This window comes from Myxine glutinosa, chromosome 5 (genome assembly GCF_964187855.1).
Source record: "Myxine glutinosa chromosome 5, kmMyxGlut1.1, whole genome shotgun sequence".
In the NCBI taxonomy this organism is placed as follows: domain Eukaryota; kingdom Metazoa; phylum Chordata; class Myxini; order Myxiniformes; family Myxinidae; genus Myxine; species Myxine glutinosa.
In genome coordinates, this window is record NC_136265.1 from 135,303,476 (window position 1) to 135,322,058 (window position 18,583).

Here is an 18,583-nt window from a genome sequence, read left to right on the forward strand (position 1 = left end):
GCTCGTGCGCTTGATCAACGGGTATAGCAGAATATCTGTGGGTTGACTTCGAGATTACCCAGTGATGGCGAGTCTCAAATTCATCTCTGATTGGTTTCGGCAGAGATTTCATGTCTCTGATATGGACGGACAGCCACCTAGCATAGTTCACATGATCTAATGCGAAAAACAAAGGTACGAGCTCCTCCAGAACGCTAATGTACAGTGTGAAGTTCCTCTCCCGGTGGGCTCTTACAAATATGAGAATGAGGATCTCATATTGCGTAATCACATCCCAGAACTTGAACGTGGGACAGTTTTTACACATTCTCTCATGCCAGTTATTAAAACTGTCGTTATCATTCGCACCGCTGGGATCCTGGTTGAATGCCTCGACGATAAGCTTCTTAAGGGTCAAAAGTGTAACTTGGTGAGCGTGTCTAGTTCTGGTCAGGTGAGCTGTTTTCAGGAATGAATCAGCAATTCCAGATGAGGCTACCTCAGCTTCAGTAAGGGCTGCTGTCCACCTGTAACAAATCTCCAACAGTGTTCCATAAAGCCATCTCAATGTGCAATCCTCTCATCATAACCACATGCACTTTCTCTCCGTACGTATCTGGCCATTTCCATTGTAAGTACTTGGCGAGCGTAAACAACGGCTGATCAAATGTTGTGACTGGGATTTGTCCTGGGTTAAGGTACTCTGTTGCCTGCCTTTGGACATCCATGCCATGTTTAATCATTGCAGGTGTGGCTGACTTTTCATAAAACAGAGGAAGTAGTGCACATACAGCTGACGGCTCTACTGTCACCTCTTGCTTAGAGGCATGATAGGCAGACCATGTAAGCGAATTATCCTTGCTCAGTTCCGTATCATTGACAAGTTGAAGACCATGTTCTATCCAGCCATATTCGTCACGTCTTGCATCTGGTAAAACAGATTTGATGGGTTGAACATTATTCTGTGGAACAGCAACATCGGTGGTCTTCAGCGAAACAGCAGGAACAGAGGCATGACTGTCTGGAAGCGAATGAGTCTGTGACCCAGATGGTGGTATAGCAACAGGCTGTCTAGTCACACCAGGTTCCCTCTCACTTGGGAATTGGAAAAGACTTATTCCCGTGCCGTGGAAAGATGTCTTTGACGTGGTTGAGCTCAGATTATGGTCGAGATTGTCAAGAGCTCCTACAGTGAAGAGACCTTTCCGAAGAATAGTCGGAGCTACTGCACCATCATCTTCAAACCTCTCGCATACAGCTGTGGCGAGCCAGTCTTCAAGCTGCATCACCCTGTCGTAGGAAACACTGATACCCATTGCATGTAACTGTTGGATGATTTTCTTGCTCCTAGTCAGCGCATGTATATTGAGGCCAATATAAATTGTTAGCGGAGGTTCTCGGTCAAGAGTGTGCCGGACTTTCACAGGCGAATTAGGTTTCCTTTTCTTGACGTTGTAGATGATGTTTTGCCCAATAGTTAGGCACACTTGTGACTCATTACTCTCTTGGTCTTTCAGATTAGGACCATTGAGAATCATGGAGACGAGAAATTTCAGACTAGAGGGTAATGAGTTCTCCTGACAACCTGGTGGAAACTGGCCAGTGAATTAGAATCCTTCATGATGGAAGATATCTTTTCTAACGATGTTTGCCGCGCATGCCAGAATCAGGGCATCTTCTGAAAAGTCACGCTTTTTCATAGCATCTTTTATCAAGTCTTTCATTCCTTCTTTGAATATTAGAACGATGCCCCACCCATCATGTTGCACTTGTGCATCAGAAAATCGTTCATGTAATTGTTCCTTCAATCTGGTTTTGTTGATAGTCTTTTTGATGCCCAACGCCTCAAGCCGATTCACGTACAGTGAGTGTAACTCGGATAATTTGAAGATGAAAGTCCCGGCATTAACAGACATTTCAATGCAACTGGTGAGTTCAACAAATGCTCTACACTCATTCATTACGTCATCAATGTTTACTGTTGCATGGTGTAACTGTCTCATGTGACTGCGATACCGATTTCTAAGGTTAGTCAAACATTTTAGATGATACTTCGCATCCATAGCTATGAGATCTCCACCAACAATCCTCGCAAGTAGTTGGGTATCTTGCAGTTCGTTGATCATAGCTCTTAGACTGGCATCCATATCATATGTTGAAACCAGATGGAGGTCACCTTCATCTGCGCCTTTCTCGCAAAACAAACATTGTCTAATCATGGTTATTGTCCGGCGCTTAATTTGTTGTCTACAATCGGGATTGGATTTCTTTCGCTTTCTTGCTCTTGCCAGTTTCTCATTGTTGAATTTTAAATGACACGATTTATGCCACAATGCAGAATTGTTCACAAGTTCGTCAACACTTTGATCACTCCCAAACTTCAGTTCAGTTGGGAGCTGATCAATCTCGTGGAAATGTTCGACATTACTCAAGAATGACTGGTAGGCAGATGTCTTATTATCAGCGTTTGGTCCTGGACTGAGAAGTGGACATTTTAACTGTTCATCTGTTTCTTGTTGGCAGATAATGCAGCGACTAAAGTCTACAGGTAGCTCCATGTTGATTTATCTGAAAAGACACAAATAGATAATTTCTGTTAATACTCTCATATCATCATTTTAACTAGCAATAGTACCCGTCTACGACGGATAGTACCTGTCCTGCGTCATCAAAGCATGGTGTTTGTAAATAAACCATATGACCTGAGGGTGTGACGCGTATCCGGGTCACCGAACCCCCGCAAAGTAACGTTACTTTCCCCGTACCCCCCGAATTAGGATAGAAATCGAAAAAAACGGCCCACATTGACACGGTCAAAAACGATATCTATAGGTGTGCAAAGTGTCAAGTTAATCCATCCTTCGATGCCTGAGCCTTAGGCGAACAAACTTTTGAAGTCCTTGCATTATAGTATGATTTTCCTTGGCGGCCATATTGGATTTTGGACGCCATCTTGAAAATAAGTGACATATGAAATGTACCTTTCCCTGAATCAGTTTCACTGACCACAAAAACCCCTGATTTGATACCTCATTTGTCTATCTGTGACTTCTACAGCCAGAGATATATGATATTTCAGTTTTGCTGGTGGCATTTTGAATTTTGGCCGCCATCTTGGAAAATCTGAAACGGTCAGGATGGCTCCTAGGCTAAAATCAATTGATAGGTCCAAACGAAGCTCCATACCAAATTTGGGACTTTTGTCCGGCTTGTAACATTACGCCTAAAAATTGTTGCTAAGCCACCTGACTATAATTACCATTAGTGTGTGTGTGTATGTACAGTCACGTGAAAAAGTAAGCACACCCCATGTAAAGTTTTGACTTTTTCCACATATTTCAACATACAGCTATTTGATCTTCATTTCAACAATATTGATCGATAAAAGTGATATAATATAACAAATATCATGAAACATTTACATTTTGTAGTCCATTGTATAATTTAAATAAACATAAATGCAAATTTCGCATGTGGAAAAAGTAAGTACACCCTTGGCTCTAATAGGTGGTATTGCCCGCTTTGGCAGAAACAACCTCAAGTAGGCGTTTCTTATAACTGTCTACCAGGCTCTGACATCGACTGGGAGAAATTTTTGCCCACTCCTCCATGCAGAATTCTTTCAGCTGTGCGATGTTTGAGGGGTTTCTTGCATGCACAGCTCGTTTCAAATCCCCCCACAACATCTCGATGGGATTTAGATCCGGGCTTTGACCTGGCCATTCCAGAACCCTCCATTTCTTTCTTTTTAGCCATTCCTTGGTGGATTTACTGGTATGTTTAGGGTCATTGTCATGTTGCAAGGTCCACCTTCGGTTGAGCTTCAACTTTCCGACAGAGGCCTCACATTATCCTCAAGCACCCTCTGGTACAATGAAGAATTCATAGTGGATTATATGATGGTGAGCTGCCCAGGCCATGATGCAGCAAAGCTGCCCCAAACCATAATATTTCCACCACCATGCTTTACAGTTGGTATCAGGTTCTTGGGGTCAAATGCTGTCTTTGGTTTTCACCAAACATGTCTTCTGGTACTGTAGCCAAATAGCTCTACCTTTGACTCATCCGTCCAGAGCACATTGTTCCAGAAGTGCTGGTCTTTGCGGAGGTGTTCATTGGCAAACTTCAGTCTTGCCCTGATGTTCTTCCTGGACAACAAAGGTTTCCTCCTGGCACACCTCCCATGTAGATCAAATTTGTGCAGCCTCTTTCTAATGGTAGACTCGTGCAGTTTGACATCAACAGTGGCAAGAGCTACCTGTAGGTCCCGTGATGACATTCTGGGGTTCTTAGAGACTTCTTTCAGCATCTTGCGGTCTGCTCTCGGGCTGAACTTGCTGGGGCGGCCTGGCCTGAACAAGTTGGCAGTTGTTTGGAATCTTCTCCACTTGTAGAGGATCTTCCGGACAGTCGAATGATTGATTTGAAATTGTTTGGAGATCTTTTTTAATCCCTTCCCAGACTCGTAGGCATCTCCAACCTTCTTTCCGAAGGCCTCAGAGAGCTCTTTTGATCTAGGCATGGTGACGCTGCACACTTCAACAAGAAAGAGCAAACCAAACTAAATGTCTGAGGTTTAAATAAGACAGGTTCCTCCAAGATCCTCTCCAACGATGTTCTAATCATTTGCACATGAGCTGGTGCACCTGATTCAAATTTTAGGTATTTAAAGTAGTGATAAATGTAGGGGTGTACTTACTTTTTCCATATGCGAAATTTACATTTGTTTATTTAAATTATACAATGGACTACAAAATGTAAATGTTTCATGATATTTGTTATATTATATCACCTTTATCTATCAATATTGTTGAAATGAAGATCAAATAGCTGTATGTTGAAATATGTTGAAAAAGTCAAAACTTTACATGGGGTGTACTTACTTTTTCACGTGACTGTATATATATATATATATGTATATATATTACTACGGTTTTGAGATGTGTACAGTAAGCTCAATAAAGGTTAAAGGTTGTCCCCCATAGATAGTCACACGTGCAACATGTAGCCTCGTTTGTAGTATAGTTATGTCTTCGTATATGTGAGAGTAGGCCCCTTCCAGTGTTAATCCTGCGTTGTGTAAAGACAGGAGAATAGGTCCTACTTCGGCAAACCATCCTACCTTGGTAGGCGCTGTCCATTTTGCTGCCCTTTGCTCGCTCACTAGTCGAGTTAACACGAGGTAGGCCTCGGAAGGAGGGGCCGGTGTTAAGGTCGGGGCGGAGTCGAGGCAGAGCGTCAGAGGCGATGATGGTAAGCATGAGCCGCCAATCAGGGCTCAGAGGTGGTTGCGTCAGAGGGCGTAGTGAGAAGAGTCTGGTGAGTTCCAGAAGGCTCGCGGGGCGGCGCTATATAACCCGATGCGCAAAGCCCTCGACAGGACTGGCAGAGGAGAGAGAGGACGCACAGGAAGAGGACTTGCATCACTCGCACTGTACGAACTTTACTATCGCTAAAGATACGTGGGCGCAGCCAGGGCGTTTATAACTTGCACATTCCAGCCAAGCGAGTGAACGAAGCTGCGTAACCGCCTTTTGCCATAAAAGCCCTCCCTGCCGTTCGCCCTGAGATATATCGCTTCGCTCAAGAGACGCGCTACGTGGCCTTGTCTTCGCCGACCTCCATCTTCACGGACTTGCCGGGACCGTGGAGAGCCAGACGAGAACCACCCTTGGACGCGCTGGAGAACTCCTGCCCATCTGCAATCCCCGTGTGAGTGTGTCAGACGGGCCCGTTGTCTTTGGGAATTAAGAATAAGACTGTATAAGGATTTCCCTGTGTCTCTTCGTCCTGAACTGTAAATACGTGTGATACCCATTAAATCAATCTGTTCTTCCTTTCTTCTGAATTCGATCGTTCCCGTGATTTCTCCATTAACTAAGCGTGGCACGAATAAGATCGCTCCAATCGGGTTCCACTATCTATAACGGCGCGGATCACATGTATGCAAACCGCTCGGCGTATTCCAACCACACGTGGTTCGTGCGAGGCTTGTTTCCTCGCTTCCAGGGCAGCGCGAGTACTTAGGTACGAGCGAGAATTTGGTCCCGAAACCCTATTTTGCGCTGTCCGGAAGGGACGTAATAGGACTCGGATCGCACCAGGTCAGTAAAGACAAGGGGATTAATCCCCCCCTTGATAAGGGGAGAAGGCCGGCGACAGATCCGCAACAATTTATATATTATAGATATATGGTTGGTACACATGGGTAATTTTGTGGTATAGACGGGTGTCGCTACTCCTTTCCGTCTCTCTGCTGGCCGTTGGGGAATTCACCCTCTTCCGCCCGTGCTGTTGGAGTAAACTGGACTCTCATCCACCAGATGTGCAGAGCCATCTGCTATTTAAACCACATGGCTGCGGACCGTTACCCTGGTAAGGGGGGCTGACAGGTACTACACTTAGCCCACATGTGACGTGGGGTTATGCAAGGCAGGGGCATCCATCTCCCTGAGGTATTAGAAGACACCCGCATACCCATTGAGGTATCAGAAGACACCCGTCTTCATAATACGACCAAGAACCTCGAGTTTTGCAGAACTTTAATTGGAATAAAGGTTCATTGGGGTGGTGTATAAGTGTGGTATTTGGGACTGCTTCTGCACAACTTCAACATCACTAAACTTTCAGATTTTTTGAAAGAATTGTTAAAATTCATCGTTTTATTAAAATTTTAAGTAAAATTGAAGTAACTGTCCATCCATGAACACACGTTTGTATTGTATTGTCTTATTTGAACTCTGTAGTTATTTTATGTATATTGTTCTGTTTTTGCTTAAGCTCATTCTCTATCTGGTACATTTTCCTTTTTGGCAGACAAGAGACGAGTCGATGAGGCCAAGAACATAGCCGATGGTGTGGCGGCGGCATCTGCAAATCCCGCATCTCTCCCCACAGAAGAGGATTCCACTGCGAATCGCCAAAAATTCCAGAGTGGGAAATGGGAATGGCAGGAGGAAGCAGGGAGGCTGCCACTGGTAGTTGAAGCTGGGGGATCCAAATCGCAACCTGGCTTAGCTCAAGACCGGAGATCAAAACCATTAGCAATACGTAGAACTTGGTCGTGGGATGAGCGATGGCAAGATAAAACCAGATGCTTGGAAAGACGAGCGTCACTTCAAAACATTATTTGCCAGTCCGTTGAGGAGAAGACTTCATTGAAGGATTTGTGGAGTCAGAAAAACCAGTTAGAGAAGGCAGAGGTGGAGGGAACGAGGAGAAAGAGCCAATTAAAAATGGGGCGAAGAATGGATGCTTATGGAAATGTGGTGTTTAATCCTGATGATTTGAAACTGAATAAGACAACAGGAGAACATCATTCAATCGGTCAGGAGGACTTGGTACTTCAGGGTATTACGAAGGTCAAGGAAATGGCCACAAGATGTCAGGAGCCACATAGACAGGCCATTCCAAACGGTCTGGAACATCAAATTTCTGCAACGGAATGCATGAGTGAGAGAGTAGATCAAATGCCTAAATCAAGTAAGGTGACGGTTCTTGAGAACAGACCTGCTCCTCCACAGCCCAAGCCTCTCTTTTCCGAGGGTTTCAGGAGTCGGGCGGCCAAGGTTTCCGGTGTGTTACAGTGGCCAGACGATGATGAAATTAGGCCAGACAGCAGCAGCAGCACAGAAGATCAAGCAAAACGGGTCGCACCCGACGTACCAAGTACGGAGAGCGCTCCAGAAGAAAGTGGGGCACTCAGAGGTGGGAGCCGGGAATGCAGGAGTTCCGGTGGTGTGCGGGGGGCCATCCTGAGGTTGAATGCCCAGCATGGCTTGCAGGCAAGGGGGAAGTGACAGGCCATGCAAGCAAATAAATAAATAAAAATCTCCTGCCACCAGCACTACAAATGTCAGGAGAATAGCAGCGGTGTGCTTTCGAAGTTGTGTTGGTGCCAATAACCTTGCAGAAAATGGGAATTCTATTGAATGCAGCATGCAGTCATACTTTTGAGTTCCACTCAAGTCCAGCGCAGCGACCTACTCGTCGGAAGGAGGTTACCTGCTCGTCCGTGTTGATGCTGAAGTCTGGAAACACTTGCGACCTGATATCGCTTCTTCACAATTCCCCATCAGTAGCATTAACTCCAACTTCTCTTTGGAAGTCTTTTTCTCCTGAAGATCTGTTCGTCATTCACAGACTTTGTTCTAATGCATGTTGAGAACGCCACAATGAATTGTTTATTTATTTTTTGATCACTGACCACGGCGGTTGATGCCCTATAGTGAGTTCACGGTCACCAAATCTATCGGAAGGTTCCCGGATTTATTGAAGCCTGGCTCGTTTGTTGCGGTTTACATCGGCCGGGCAGCAGCGCTACTCATGCAGTGCTCCCTTGCGGTTGTATCAGGCATTTTTAATTTGTTCATGATGCCAGTGATGGCTAGGAAACAGAGAGCCTTCTGCCAAAAGCGAAGCTTTGCAGGGGCTTTGTGAGAGTACCTGAAGTCGAGTTGTTGAATAATCCCAAAGTGCGCTGTGTATACGAGTCTTGTTCACGCATGCAGTCTTTCCCAAAGTCGATCGGTTTTTTCCTTCAGGAACATTCCTCTGCATCACGTCCGGCCGAGTTTCGCAAGCGCACATGATGGCTGATTTGGAATGGAGTCCTGAAGTGCTGCTGCGCATCCCTGCACCTGCCCACTCTCAACTGCGGATGAGATGACCAAGGCAACACACTGCCTGCAGATGCAAGTGCAAATGTTAGAAATAATAATTTATGGTCAAAACATTTTTTTTTTTTTAGTTCACAGGGAGTTCAGTTTTGAAGTGGGCAACTATGTAATGGTAGGTTTGGTCTTTTGGACTTGGTGTCTTTAATGTCTTATCCCTCTTAAAGGGACAGCAAAACTATAAATGCTACTTTGAGCAATCGGTCATGCTCACACCCACCAACTCATCATGAATGACGAGGGTCCGTTAAACGTAAGTGATTTCAGTTGCATCCCTCTCCAAATCTCGCACTACCCTCACCTGGACATGCATCACCATTCCTTAATCATCAACTTATTATTATTGTGCTCCACACCCGATACAGAATGTGTCTGCCACAGCAATTCTTTGGCTAGGGATGCAATCCTGGATGGGGGGTTGCCACTCTGACAAAGCATACTCGACAGAAAGTGGCAGGAACTTGGAATTTGTCCAGGATGCCGGTGATAACACCCCGACTCTTCATCAAGGACACCGTGGGATCTATAACGTCCACCAACTAATGCTGTCAGAAGGGTCGACCAGTTTCACGTCCATCCGAGCGACAACACACATCGATTCCTCGCCCCTGCCTGCGAAGCACCATGATGACAGTTTTATAGCTGTGTCGGGATTCGAACCGATGCTACACAGGGGAGTGCACATACCTCTCGGCCTTCCTGCCATCCATCTTCATCATCAGCGGGTCAAAATTACTGGAACTCCCAACCGAACAGCATTGTAGGTGCACCGTCACCACATAGCTGAAGAAGGTGGCACACAACCGCTTTCTCAAGACGTGTCGGGATGGGCAATGGATTCGGGGTTTGCCCCCACAATGGAATTCGAATTGATAAAACCAGGTGCAATAATCTTGCCATTGTAAAATACACCATGTTATCAGTTGCTCAAAGCAGTTTCTGCTTAAACCTCAACCTTGCTGGGGTTATATTATATGGGACATTGAATATAGACAAATGGGGAGGAAGATGTAGCAATTGCTTGGAGGAGTATCGGGGTGAGGGAGAGGAGGGGTGGGGTTTGCACAGGTGAAGATTCTATGATTACACATATAGTATAAGTATGTACTGCTGTTCACTTTGTTTATGTAAAGTCCTTTTGATTAAAAGTAAAGGTTTTTGGATCAGAATTCCCCATGATGGGGTTGACAGTACCACTGGTGGTGTACTTGAGAATGTTTAATGGATTTCATTATTTATTGTTTTTTTGTCATGTAAAACAAGAGCCCACAGATCATGGTGCTGTGAAACCAAGAATGTTGTTTATTTAATTTTAAGAGGAAATAATAATAATAAAAAAGCTCGTTTCATCAGGGTGTAAATTTATGTATTTACAAAATCATATTTGACTTGTGTTCTTGAATTACTGGGAAAAATAGACATTCGGATCTTGGTCGTCTTGAAGCGGGCATACACCTGCCAACAGGTGTTATAGGGAGAATAGGTCTTGAGGATTTGTGGCCAACTTGTCTGACATTCCAAGCAAGCTTCCATACTTGTTTGATCTTGGTTGCTCGTTGTAGCCGAAGAAGGGTGCTCATTTGAAACCTGTGAATTACCTGGTAAATACCTGTCCATTTGTTTGTTTGTGCAGATGTTGTTGCCCTACCAGCAACCACTCAGATAACAAGTGGTGCAACCTGGTGCCAAGGATCCTCCAAAAGGACAAGACCATTTGGAGCCTGGGAAGGAATTTGGAATTGAGGGTGCTCATGGTACCGGAGACAACCCACGTCCACCAACTCGTGTCCAGCAGATGGGACACCCAGTTTAACGTCCATCCGAGTCTTCTAGGTGTTTCATCCACGTGTGGATGTGGTGGGAGAGATGGGGAGGAGGGAAAACATCAAGAGAGTGGGATTGGGGATGGAGAAGGGGGAGAGAGGGAACGAGTAACATGCGTGTGAACTTGAAATATGAAGACGAGCACATCATGGTCAAAAACTCCGATTGACAATCGTGCCCTGAATGGGATTCGAACCAAAACCCACAAAACCACCAAGTAAGGGATACAACCACTCACCCAATTTACTTTTTTCTGGTGTCAAGTAGTTTAACCTTCAAATTAACAAATTACAGGTACTCGTAGAGTACCCGCCCTATGGGTGATCTTGGTACATGCATGCAACACGTTCTTCTGACACATGACCTTTATTTGGGTGATGTATAGATGACTGACAGCTCACTCCCGAAAATAAATAAAAATACGGGCGATACTCCTGGCGCTCACCTGGTAGAATAAAGCAGTATACTACACTGACTAAAGGTATTTTAAACAGTATCACGATATTTTAAACCAATTTCAATGGTTGCTCGGAGACAGGGCAGCATGTTGAATCATACTAACGTAATCATATGACTTTAAACAAACTAACAAAATAAATACCTATTTTGGGGGCAATCACCAGTCAACCCCCTTTGGACCCAATTTTTTTTTAATGCCATGAATAAACTTTGGTACATGATGAGTGATGAAGGATGTGGTCAAGTTTCATCGGAATTGCTTGTGTAGTTTCAGAGAAGAAAGGAAATACCTATTTTGGGGGGCAATCCCACCGTAGACCCCACTAGGGCCCGATTTTTTTTAAATGCCATGAACAAACACAAAGACAGACAGACAGAAGATCAAGAATGACACAAAAGACCCAGATTATCCAAAAACCCCAGAAGACCCAGAAGACTCTCAAGACCCTGAAGAACCAAAAGACACAAAAACCCTGAAGACCATTAAAGACCATGAAGACCCTTAAAAATAAGAGCCCAAAAACCCAAAAGACTCTTTAGACCCATTAGCCCAGCTTGGACCCCTTGACCATTTAGACCTTCAGACCACTTGGACCTTTTCAGATTACAAATAAATTACATATAAATAATATCACTAATATTACAAATAAATATGTACAAAAAAAAGTTTGTATTATGATTGGTGGAAATCATGACAACACAGCACTCACGTAGTGTAGTATTATCCTCAATTGATACAAGCCTCTGTCGCGACTGCGAGCTGATCCACGCTGGCAAAATTAGTAGACGTACTCAGGTTTCAATGGTATGTAATTAATAGATGTATTCAGGTCTCAATCGTATGCAATTAAACAACGTACTCAGGTTTCAATAGTATGTAATTAATAGACGCACTCATGTTTCAATAGTATTGTTACGTTTGTGAGGGGTAGGCAATACCTTAGTCCAGGTAGAATTGTATAGGTAGTTTGCTCTGACTGTCGTGAAGAATAAGAAACCCCATGTATCGTAAGTAGGAATCTGGTAGACCATATGTCGTACAAGAGCGTATCTTCATTCCCATCACGAGGGGTGGGGTTATGTTAATTAGCTAGGGATTATGGGTAATTAATCCTCTGCATGTAATGGCCTCTGTTATTTTCCCTCTGCTCCTTATGACACCAGCAGCACACACACATAGCCAGGCAATTGCGCATTTAGAACACTAAATAAAAGCGACCGGAACCGGGATATTCAACTACCGCTGGTGCCGCAGCCGTCACATCGCAACACAAGCAGGCAGGTCCGGGAGGCCACGCCCCAAAGATCAGTGATTGGTCAGGACACGAAGAGTGAGGAGATCGCACTAGCTGATAGGAGCAGACGTGCAGATGTCGTAGGATGACGTCAGATCCTCGAGTACAAATGAATTGGAGGGCAGACATTTTGTCTCTCTTGGGTCCTTGAGGTGTTGGTGGAAGGCGGACGCATTTGCGTGCTCTCGTTTTCTGGGTTTGGTGGTGAGCGGTCGTCTCCCCGAACATTTTCTACACGTGCCATAACCGCTAATTTCAGAGCTCGCCTCAGGAGTTAAAGCTGGTTTGGCTATTCGTCCAAGGCTGGTCTTAACTAACTACAGACACGACAATACATACATACATACATAAATACACACATCCACACATACATGAATACACATATATACACACATACCCATACACGTTCGCTCCGTTATAAGAATCAGATCAAGGATGAATTCGGTTGTAATCCGTGAATAAGAAAGTCTCCGTGATTTTGATCAACATACCTGCATACCATCAAGATGAATAATTCAGAGCATCGATTCCAGGTGCGTTTGATTGCCCGAGACAGCACCAAGTACGTTTAACAATTAAATAACTGATCATGCAAGTTTCATGTCGGTGACAAAAGACCGACAGTCCGCAACGAATCACTATGCAAGTCGTTCATGGACCAGGTGGGCCCAAGTCATTCACAGACCGGTTGGCCAGGCCCGCAGTTCGACTGAAGGCTATTTGGGCAGAAATTGGTTCAGGGTAACGGCGATAACTCGCCTCCTCTCCGTGAAAGACCACCAACAAACAGTGCTGGCAGACCGGGTACTCCAGCTGGACATCCATACGATGAACTGTCTACCTGTGACACACCAAGATGACGGTTTATTGCTGGGCCAGGATTCAAACCCAGGCTTGAGAGCTCAGAGGCGACGAGTGTTACATCAAGGCCAGCCTACCAAGGTGTAGATAATTGAAGAAAATTGCATTTCATTTTTTGAATATTTATTTATTTAAAAATGCAAGTACACAAGAAGTGCAGAAGAAAACAACAACAAAAAGGTGTGCAAAAACAAAACGATGAGAAGCCCCGTGACCACCACCTGACAACATGGACCGCAGATGGTGGGTACTCCGAGCAGCTACCTCCCTCCAGCGCACCCAACAGACAATGTATTGGCGTGATTCACTAAAAAATTACAAGAGTAATTCACAAATAAACCCAATATGTAAACATACTGCTGCAGTAAATAATATGACGCGATGGCTTGGTCGTAGCAAATTCATTCCGAAACACATCACACTCGAACAATGTTACACTTCCATTTTAAAAACATTTCAACTTGGATTAATCAGTTTGCAGTTCAGGTGTTCACAAAGCAATGGTTTGAACGGTCGTGGTTGGGGACAACAGCTGTACTTTGACCGACTGACTGGCGATGCTTGACGGTTCATTTCGTATCCAGCACAAAGTTGGGAGGAGCCGGCAGTGCAGCTGATGCAGGTTCGAGCACAATTTTGGAAATTTGGCCCGGGTGCCCGCGATTGTTCACCTGCTCTTCGCGAAGGACACCGTGGGATCTTTAACGTCTGCAATCTAATTCCGGCAGAAGGGACAGCCGGTTTAAACGTCCATCCGAGGGACGGCACACTGACGGAACACCTGCGAAACACCAGGACAACAGTTTACAGAAGGCAGAGATTCAAACCCAGGCGAGACCGCTCAGAGGCCAGTGTGCCCACCTAAAAGCTATCCTGGCAGATTCAAAGGTCCAGATTGGAGAAAACAATGGAAAACCATTTCATCCTTCCAGAACTTTCTAGGTCAAACTAGCATTCCGTTCAAACTTGGTAGCTAGAGATTCAAACCCAGACAAGACCGCTCAGATGCCAGTGTGCCCACCTAAAAGCTATCCTGGCAGATTCAAAGGTCCAGATTGGAGAAAACAATGGAAAACCATTTCATCCTTCCAGAACTTTCTTGGTCAAACGAGCATTCCGTTCAAACTTGGTAGATCTCAAGTCCATATTTACTGGGAATTGGAACTCCATTCTACCAAAGCATCAGTCGCACCGAAAGGCGTCCTCAGCGGTCCTGAAAGCACCTGCCATGCCGGTACAAGGAGCGACGATTCAGAATATATTTACAAACCAAAGCGATTACAGGTAAACTGCAACATCCTCAACGACTCCACTTGGAACGTGAGAACAAAACCCCTTCTTGATTGCAAAGGCCATTAAAGACACTAGAAAAACAAAACACAGTGCCACTTGCACCCAGAAAAGGTACAAGTTGGACCTGCAACTTGTGGAGACACCTATTACATCACGTACGACTGCAGTAAAGGACAGGTGAGTTCCAGGTCTTTTAAAAAGATACATCACCCCAACAATACAGTTCTCTACCTAATCTTTACGCTATCCAGCTCAAAAAATGTCTGCAGCTTGGGATAGCCGTTCAAAGATGCAAAGTTGCTTCATTCCTTTTCGGAGGAAAATGGGATGCTTTACGTGCCATTTCAAGCAATAAAGTACAGTAGGAGAAAAAGAAAGAAAATTCCAGACAGTTTGTGTTTCGATCTCAGTTGAGTTTCAAGTTCAAGCAATAAGGAACAAAGAGGAGAATAGGGAAGAGCTCATGGATTCAAGTTCTTGGGATGATGATGGTTGAAGGGCAAGGTCAGGTGAAAAGCTGCAATATATTCAGTAGTAATACATGAGAATGATGGTGCCGGAGATGAGGGTCTTGGAAGGAGAAGAAAGTGAGGAAGAGGCAAATCCATCCCCAACCTCCTATTCCCATCGCTCCCTCTCCTCCTCTCAGAGTCAAGGAATTAATACTAGGACATAAAGAAAAGAACAAGGCAAATGGAAGATGTGACAATCAGACAGAGCTCAACTTGACCAGGCCACGAGCAGATGCATCACGGATGATGTCTTGCCCATCCGGGGGGGCCAGCGGCTCAGCGGTATGGCTGTGGAACAAGGTGCCAGCCATGGGCAAAGAAGACAGACTCGGTGAGCCCTCGATACCCACAGTGACGTCGTCCTCATCACCCTCGTCAATCATCGGGAATGACGGCGAATCGATTAGATCCGAGCCGAGCTGAGCCGGGATCTCTTCGTTCTTCCCCAGTGATGTTGGAGGACCGAGGTCGGAGGGAGGTTCGGGGTGAATGCTGTTTACAGAGGCAGCTTCTTCCTCCAACGAGCTGACAGTTGCACACATGGAGAGGCCGCCACCATGCTGCCGTTCCCTGCCGGCCCGGGAGTGCGCAGCGTTTGTAGAGGCTGCCGAGCCACTCCCTTGGACCGGTGCACTCCCACCTTTGCCATCCACCTGCAGTAATGGTGTTGTCGCCGCTTGCAGCACCAGCTTTCCATTTTGCAGACACTGCTCTTGGTCGCACTACGAAGGTGATGGCAGGGAGAAAGGGAAGGTATTGGAGTAACAGAACAGGACGCGAATGATACAAGTGTATGATAGCAAGTAGACAGCGAGCAGTGTGACAAAGTGAAAGAGGTTTCTCTACTGCCCTATACTCAACAGTATCCACTATGCTTACCGCACTATAGTGCACAAGCAGTGGAGAAGTCCCAAAGGTTTGCCTGTGGATGGAAAAATCAACCTGTTATGTCCAATGCAGCCTGCGTAACGCATTTTCCATTAGAATGAGACGCCCAAAATCTGGACGGGCCCCTCCACCCACACAACGTACCATGTCGACATTCAAAACGAGCACAAACACAAATGATCGATGAACAAGGGAGCCCAGGCCACGTCCGCCATTTTGAATGCTCATACCCTGCCTCTGGGATTTGTAGGCCAATTGTAGGAACACTTACCACCAGTGGTGGAACAACTCACTGAATGAAGTTTACAAGAAATAGATTACCCAAGATTGGTTCAACTGGCTCCAACTGCACCAAGTGCAACGATTAAAAATAAATTCCTTTAAGATGGAGCATCTAATGGCGGGCTGAAAGTAAAGCAAAAAGTTGAATTTCAAAAAGTGAGAAATTGATTACAAAATCCGATTCATCAACTTTTCAGTTTATCTCATTTAAAAAAAAGAGCAAATGGAACTTCAGTGAATTTCCAAGCAATTTGTTTGGTGCAAAAGTGTGGAGGCAGCCACGTCTCATCCGCGATTGGTCGAAACCTGTAGGATGTCACGTCTCGGTCATCGCGGGGAAGACATTGCTACCTCCACAGAAATTGCTGGGAAGTTCACCAAAATCTAATTTGTTGGTGTTGTTCAATAGTTTTCATTATGACGATCTCATAATTGTCAGTTTTTGAAACTTCACTTTAATTTCCCCCTTTTGCTGAAGTGACCATTTCCTTGTTTAAAGTTAATGATCGATGTTAGAAGGGTTTTGTTCAATTTGTATATTCTTCCTTTGCAAAAGAAAACTATTGCTCGAGTACAAATCAATGAAGACCAGCGTTACGCCTAGGTCCCCCGTCGTTGAAGTGATGCGAGTTGACAAAGTGGAAAACGCAAGGCGGCCATCTTGGATTTTGACGTGGCGACCCAATTTTCAATAGCGTTCTTCCTTGTGCCTAGATACACCCACACACCAGATTAGAAGTGGGTACTTCGCTTATTTTTCAAGATATTCTGCTCACAAGGTTCAGACATACATGGCGTCAGACATACATGGCGGCGGCCATCTTGGATTTTGACATGGCGACCTACTTTTCAATAGGGTTCTTCCATATGCCTAGTTGCACCCACACACCAAATTAGAATTCGGTCCTTTGCTTACGCACGCACGCACGCACGCACGCAGGGGAAAACCATAGTCCACCTTTCGCTCCGCGGTGCGACGGGGGACAAAAACTTCCTCGTTTGAAGGACCCGTTGTGTTCGCTCTATTATACCAGACATTGATTGTGTTTCAATAGAACTCCAATTGGATGCTGCACAATCCTTGATTTGTGAGTTGCAGTTAAGGGTTTGATGCAGAGCAGACCAAAACTGGCAGCAGAGGGGCACCACATTGTAAAACGCACCCCTCGGTTGATGCCAAGCCATCCGATCGATGTAGGCCTCCCGAGCCCGACTCACCACTTCTTGCAAATTGTTCAGCCTGGCGGAGTATGGCCCCTCCCAAATGCCGTACTAGTTCTGTTTGTTTTGGCACTCTTTTCAAGACTCAAGAACATGCTTTCTGACTGGGAAAATCTCCAGGTTACACAATAGGCATCAAATGTGTTGCAGAAGAAAGCTTTGTTACAGGTGATTCACAGAGTCGAGATTATGAAGGCAAATGTTCAGCCGATGGCAAAACCGTAAATCTGATCGAAGATCACCAACACGTCAAACCTCATTCAATACATCAGAGACATTGATTTGTTCTGATCATTATGTCATTTGTTTCATTATATGCAATGTCTGCTTTCCATTCCATTGGATTTTTTATGACGAGTCAATAATTAAAATAAATGTCGAGTTTTGAGAAAAAGTTTTCATTGGAGTACTTTTCATGTCTATTGGAGCGTTATTTGTCGATGCAGTATATATATTATATAAAAGTCTTTATAACCTTTGACAAAAAGAAACGCACACAAAAAAAATGTTCCCCTCGCTCTTTTCGGCAAAATTATAGTTTTCAGTGCAATGTAAGTTTTTTCACTGTACATTTTGCACTGTACGCTGTACATTTATGGGTAACAGTTACTGTGCATTATACGACATATTTATATTGTGCAATGTGCTCGATTAAAAAAAAAAAGAATGCCTGAAGAATGTCATTTTTCTGTAACTAGTAAATCCTGACATGCTGAGTAAATTCTGACTTCAGATTTGGAATCGGCATGCTCGAATTAATAAAGGACACAGACAATGACTTCAGTAACACACCAAGGTTTTTTTGTTGTTGTCCAGTGTAATTCAAGTAATAAAACATACGAGAAATATGGGGGAAAAAAAAGAAACTTTTTTGAAATTATTTTCGCAAAAAACTTGAAATAGGAACTCCCTCAGTATACCGTGAAACTGTGTCAGTGTACATCAGCCCAAAGGTCTCGGAGTAGCTCCCGGACATACAGACACCGCTCTGTTCTATATACTAGGGGGCACGTTGGTCCGTGATACCAAATTTTCATTGGTCTTTACAGCCTTGAAGTATACCTGCCTGCTGGACTCAGGGGGGGTCTTTTGGGTCCTCTGGGTATTTTGGGTCGTCGGGGACTTTCGGGACTTTTAGGTCCTCGGGGACTTTTGGGTCATCAGGGTCATCAAGGACTTTTGGGTCATCAGGGTCATCAAGGACTTTTGGGTCATCTGGTTCTGTTGGGCCCTCTGGGACTCTTGGGTCTTTTGGGTCATCAAGGACTTTTTTGTCCTTGGGGACTTTTGGGTC

General features: G+C 44.8%; 2 protein-coding genes across 5 annotated transcripts in view; one reads left to right on the top strand and one right to left on the bottom strand.

Annotated features, from left to right (window-relative positions):
- LOC137428385 (SAM and SH3 domain-containing protein 1-like) overlaps positions 1 to 9,809 on the top strand; it is a 152,589-nt gene extending 142,780 nt beyond the window's left edge. The window contains exon 16 of the mRNA XM_068118307.2: positions 6,796 to 9,809. Within this exon, the coding sequence (XP_067974408.2) occupies positions 6,796 to 7,778 (983 nt within the window). The 3' untranslated portion in view covers positions 7,779 to 9,809. The remainder of the gene's footprint in view (positions 1 to 6,795) is intronic.
- A 118-nt stretch (positions 9,810 to 9,927) lies between these two features.
- Positions 9,928 to 18,583, bottom strand: part of ZDHHC14 (zDHHC palmitoyltransferase 14) — a 46,763-nt gene continuing 38,107 nt past the window's right edge. The window contains exons 9-10 of one of the 4 annotated variants that reach the window (XM_068116152.2): positions 15,778 to 15,820; positions 13,200 to 15,620 (exon numbers count right to left, since the gene is read on the bottom strand). In XM_068116152.2, coding sequence (XP_067972253.1) covers positions 15,782 to 15,820 — 39 coding nt within the window. In that variant the 3' untranslated portion in view covers positions 13,200 to 15,620; positions 15,778 to 15,781. Of the gene's footprint in view, positions 10,484 to 13,199; positions 15,621 to 15,777; positions 15,821 to 18,583 lie in introns of those variants that run through there. The other 3 variants (XM_068116150.2, XM_068116151.2, XM_068116149.2) reach the window with 3 other exon arrangements.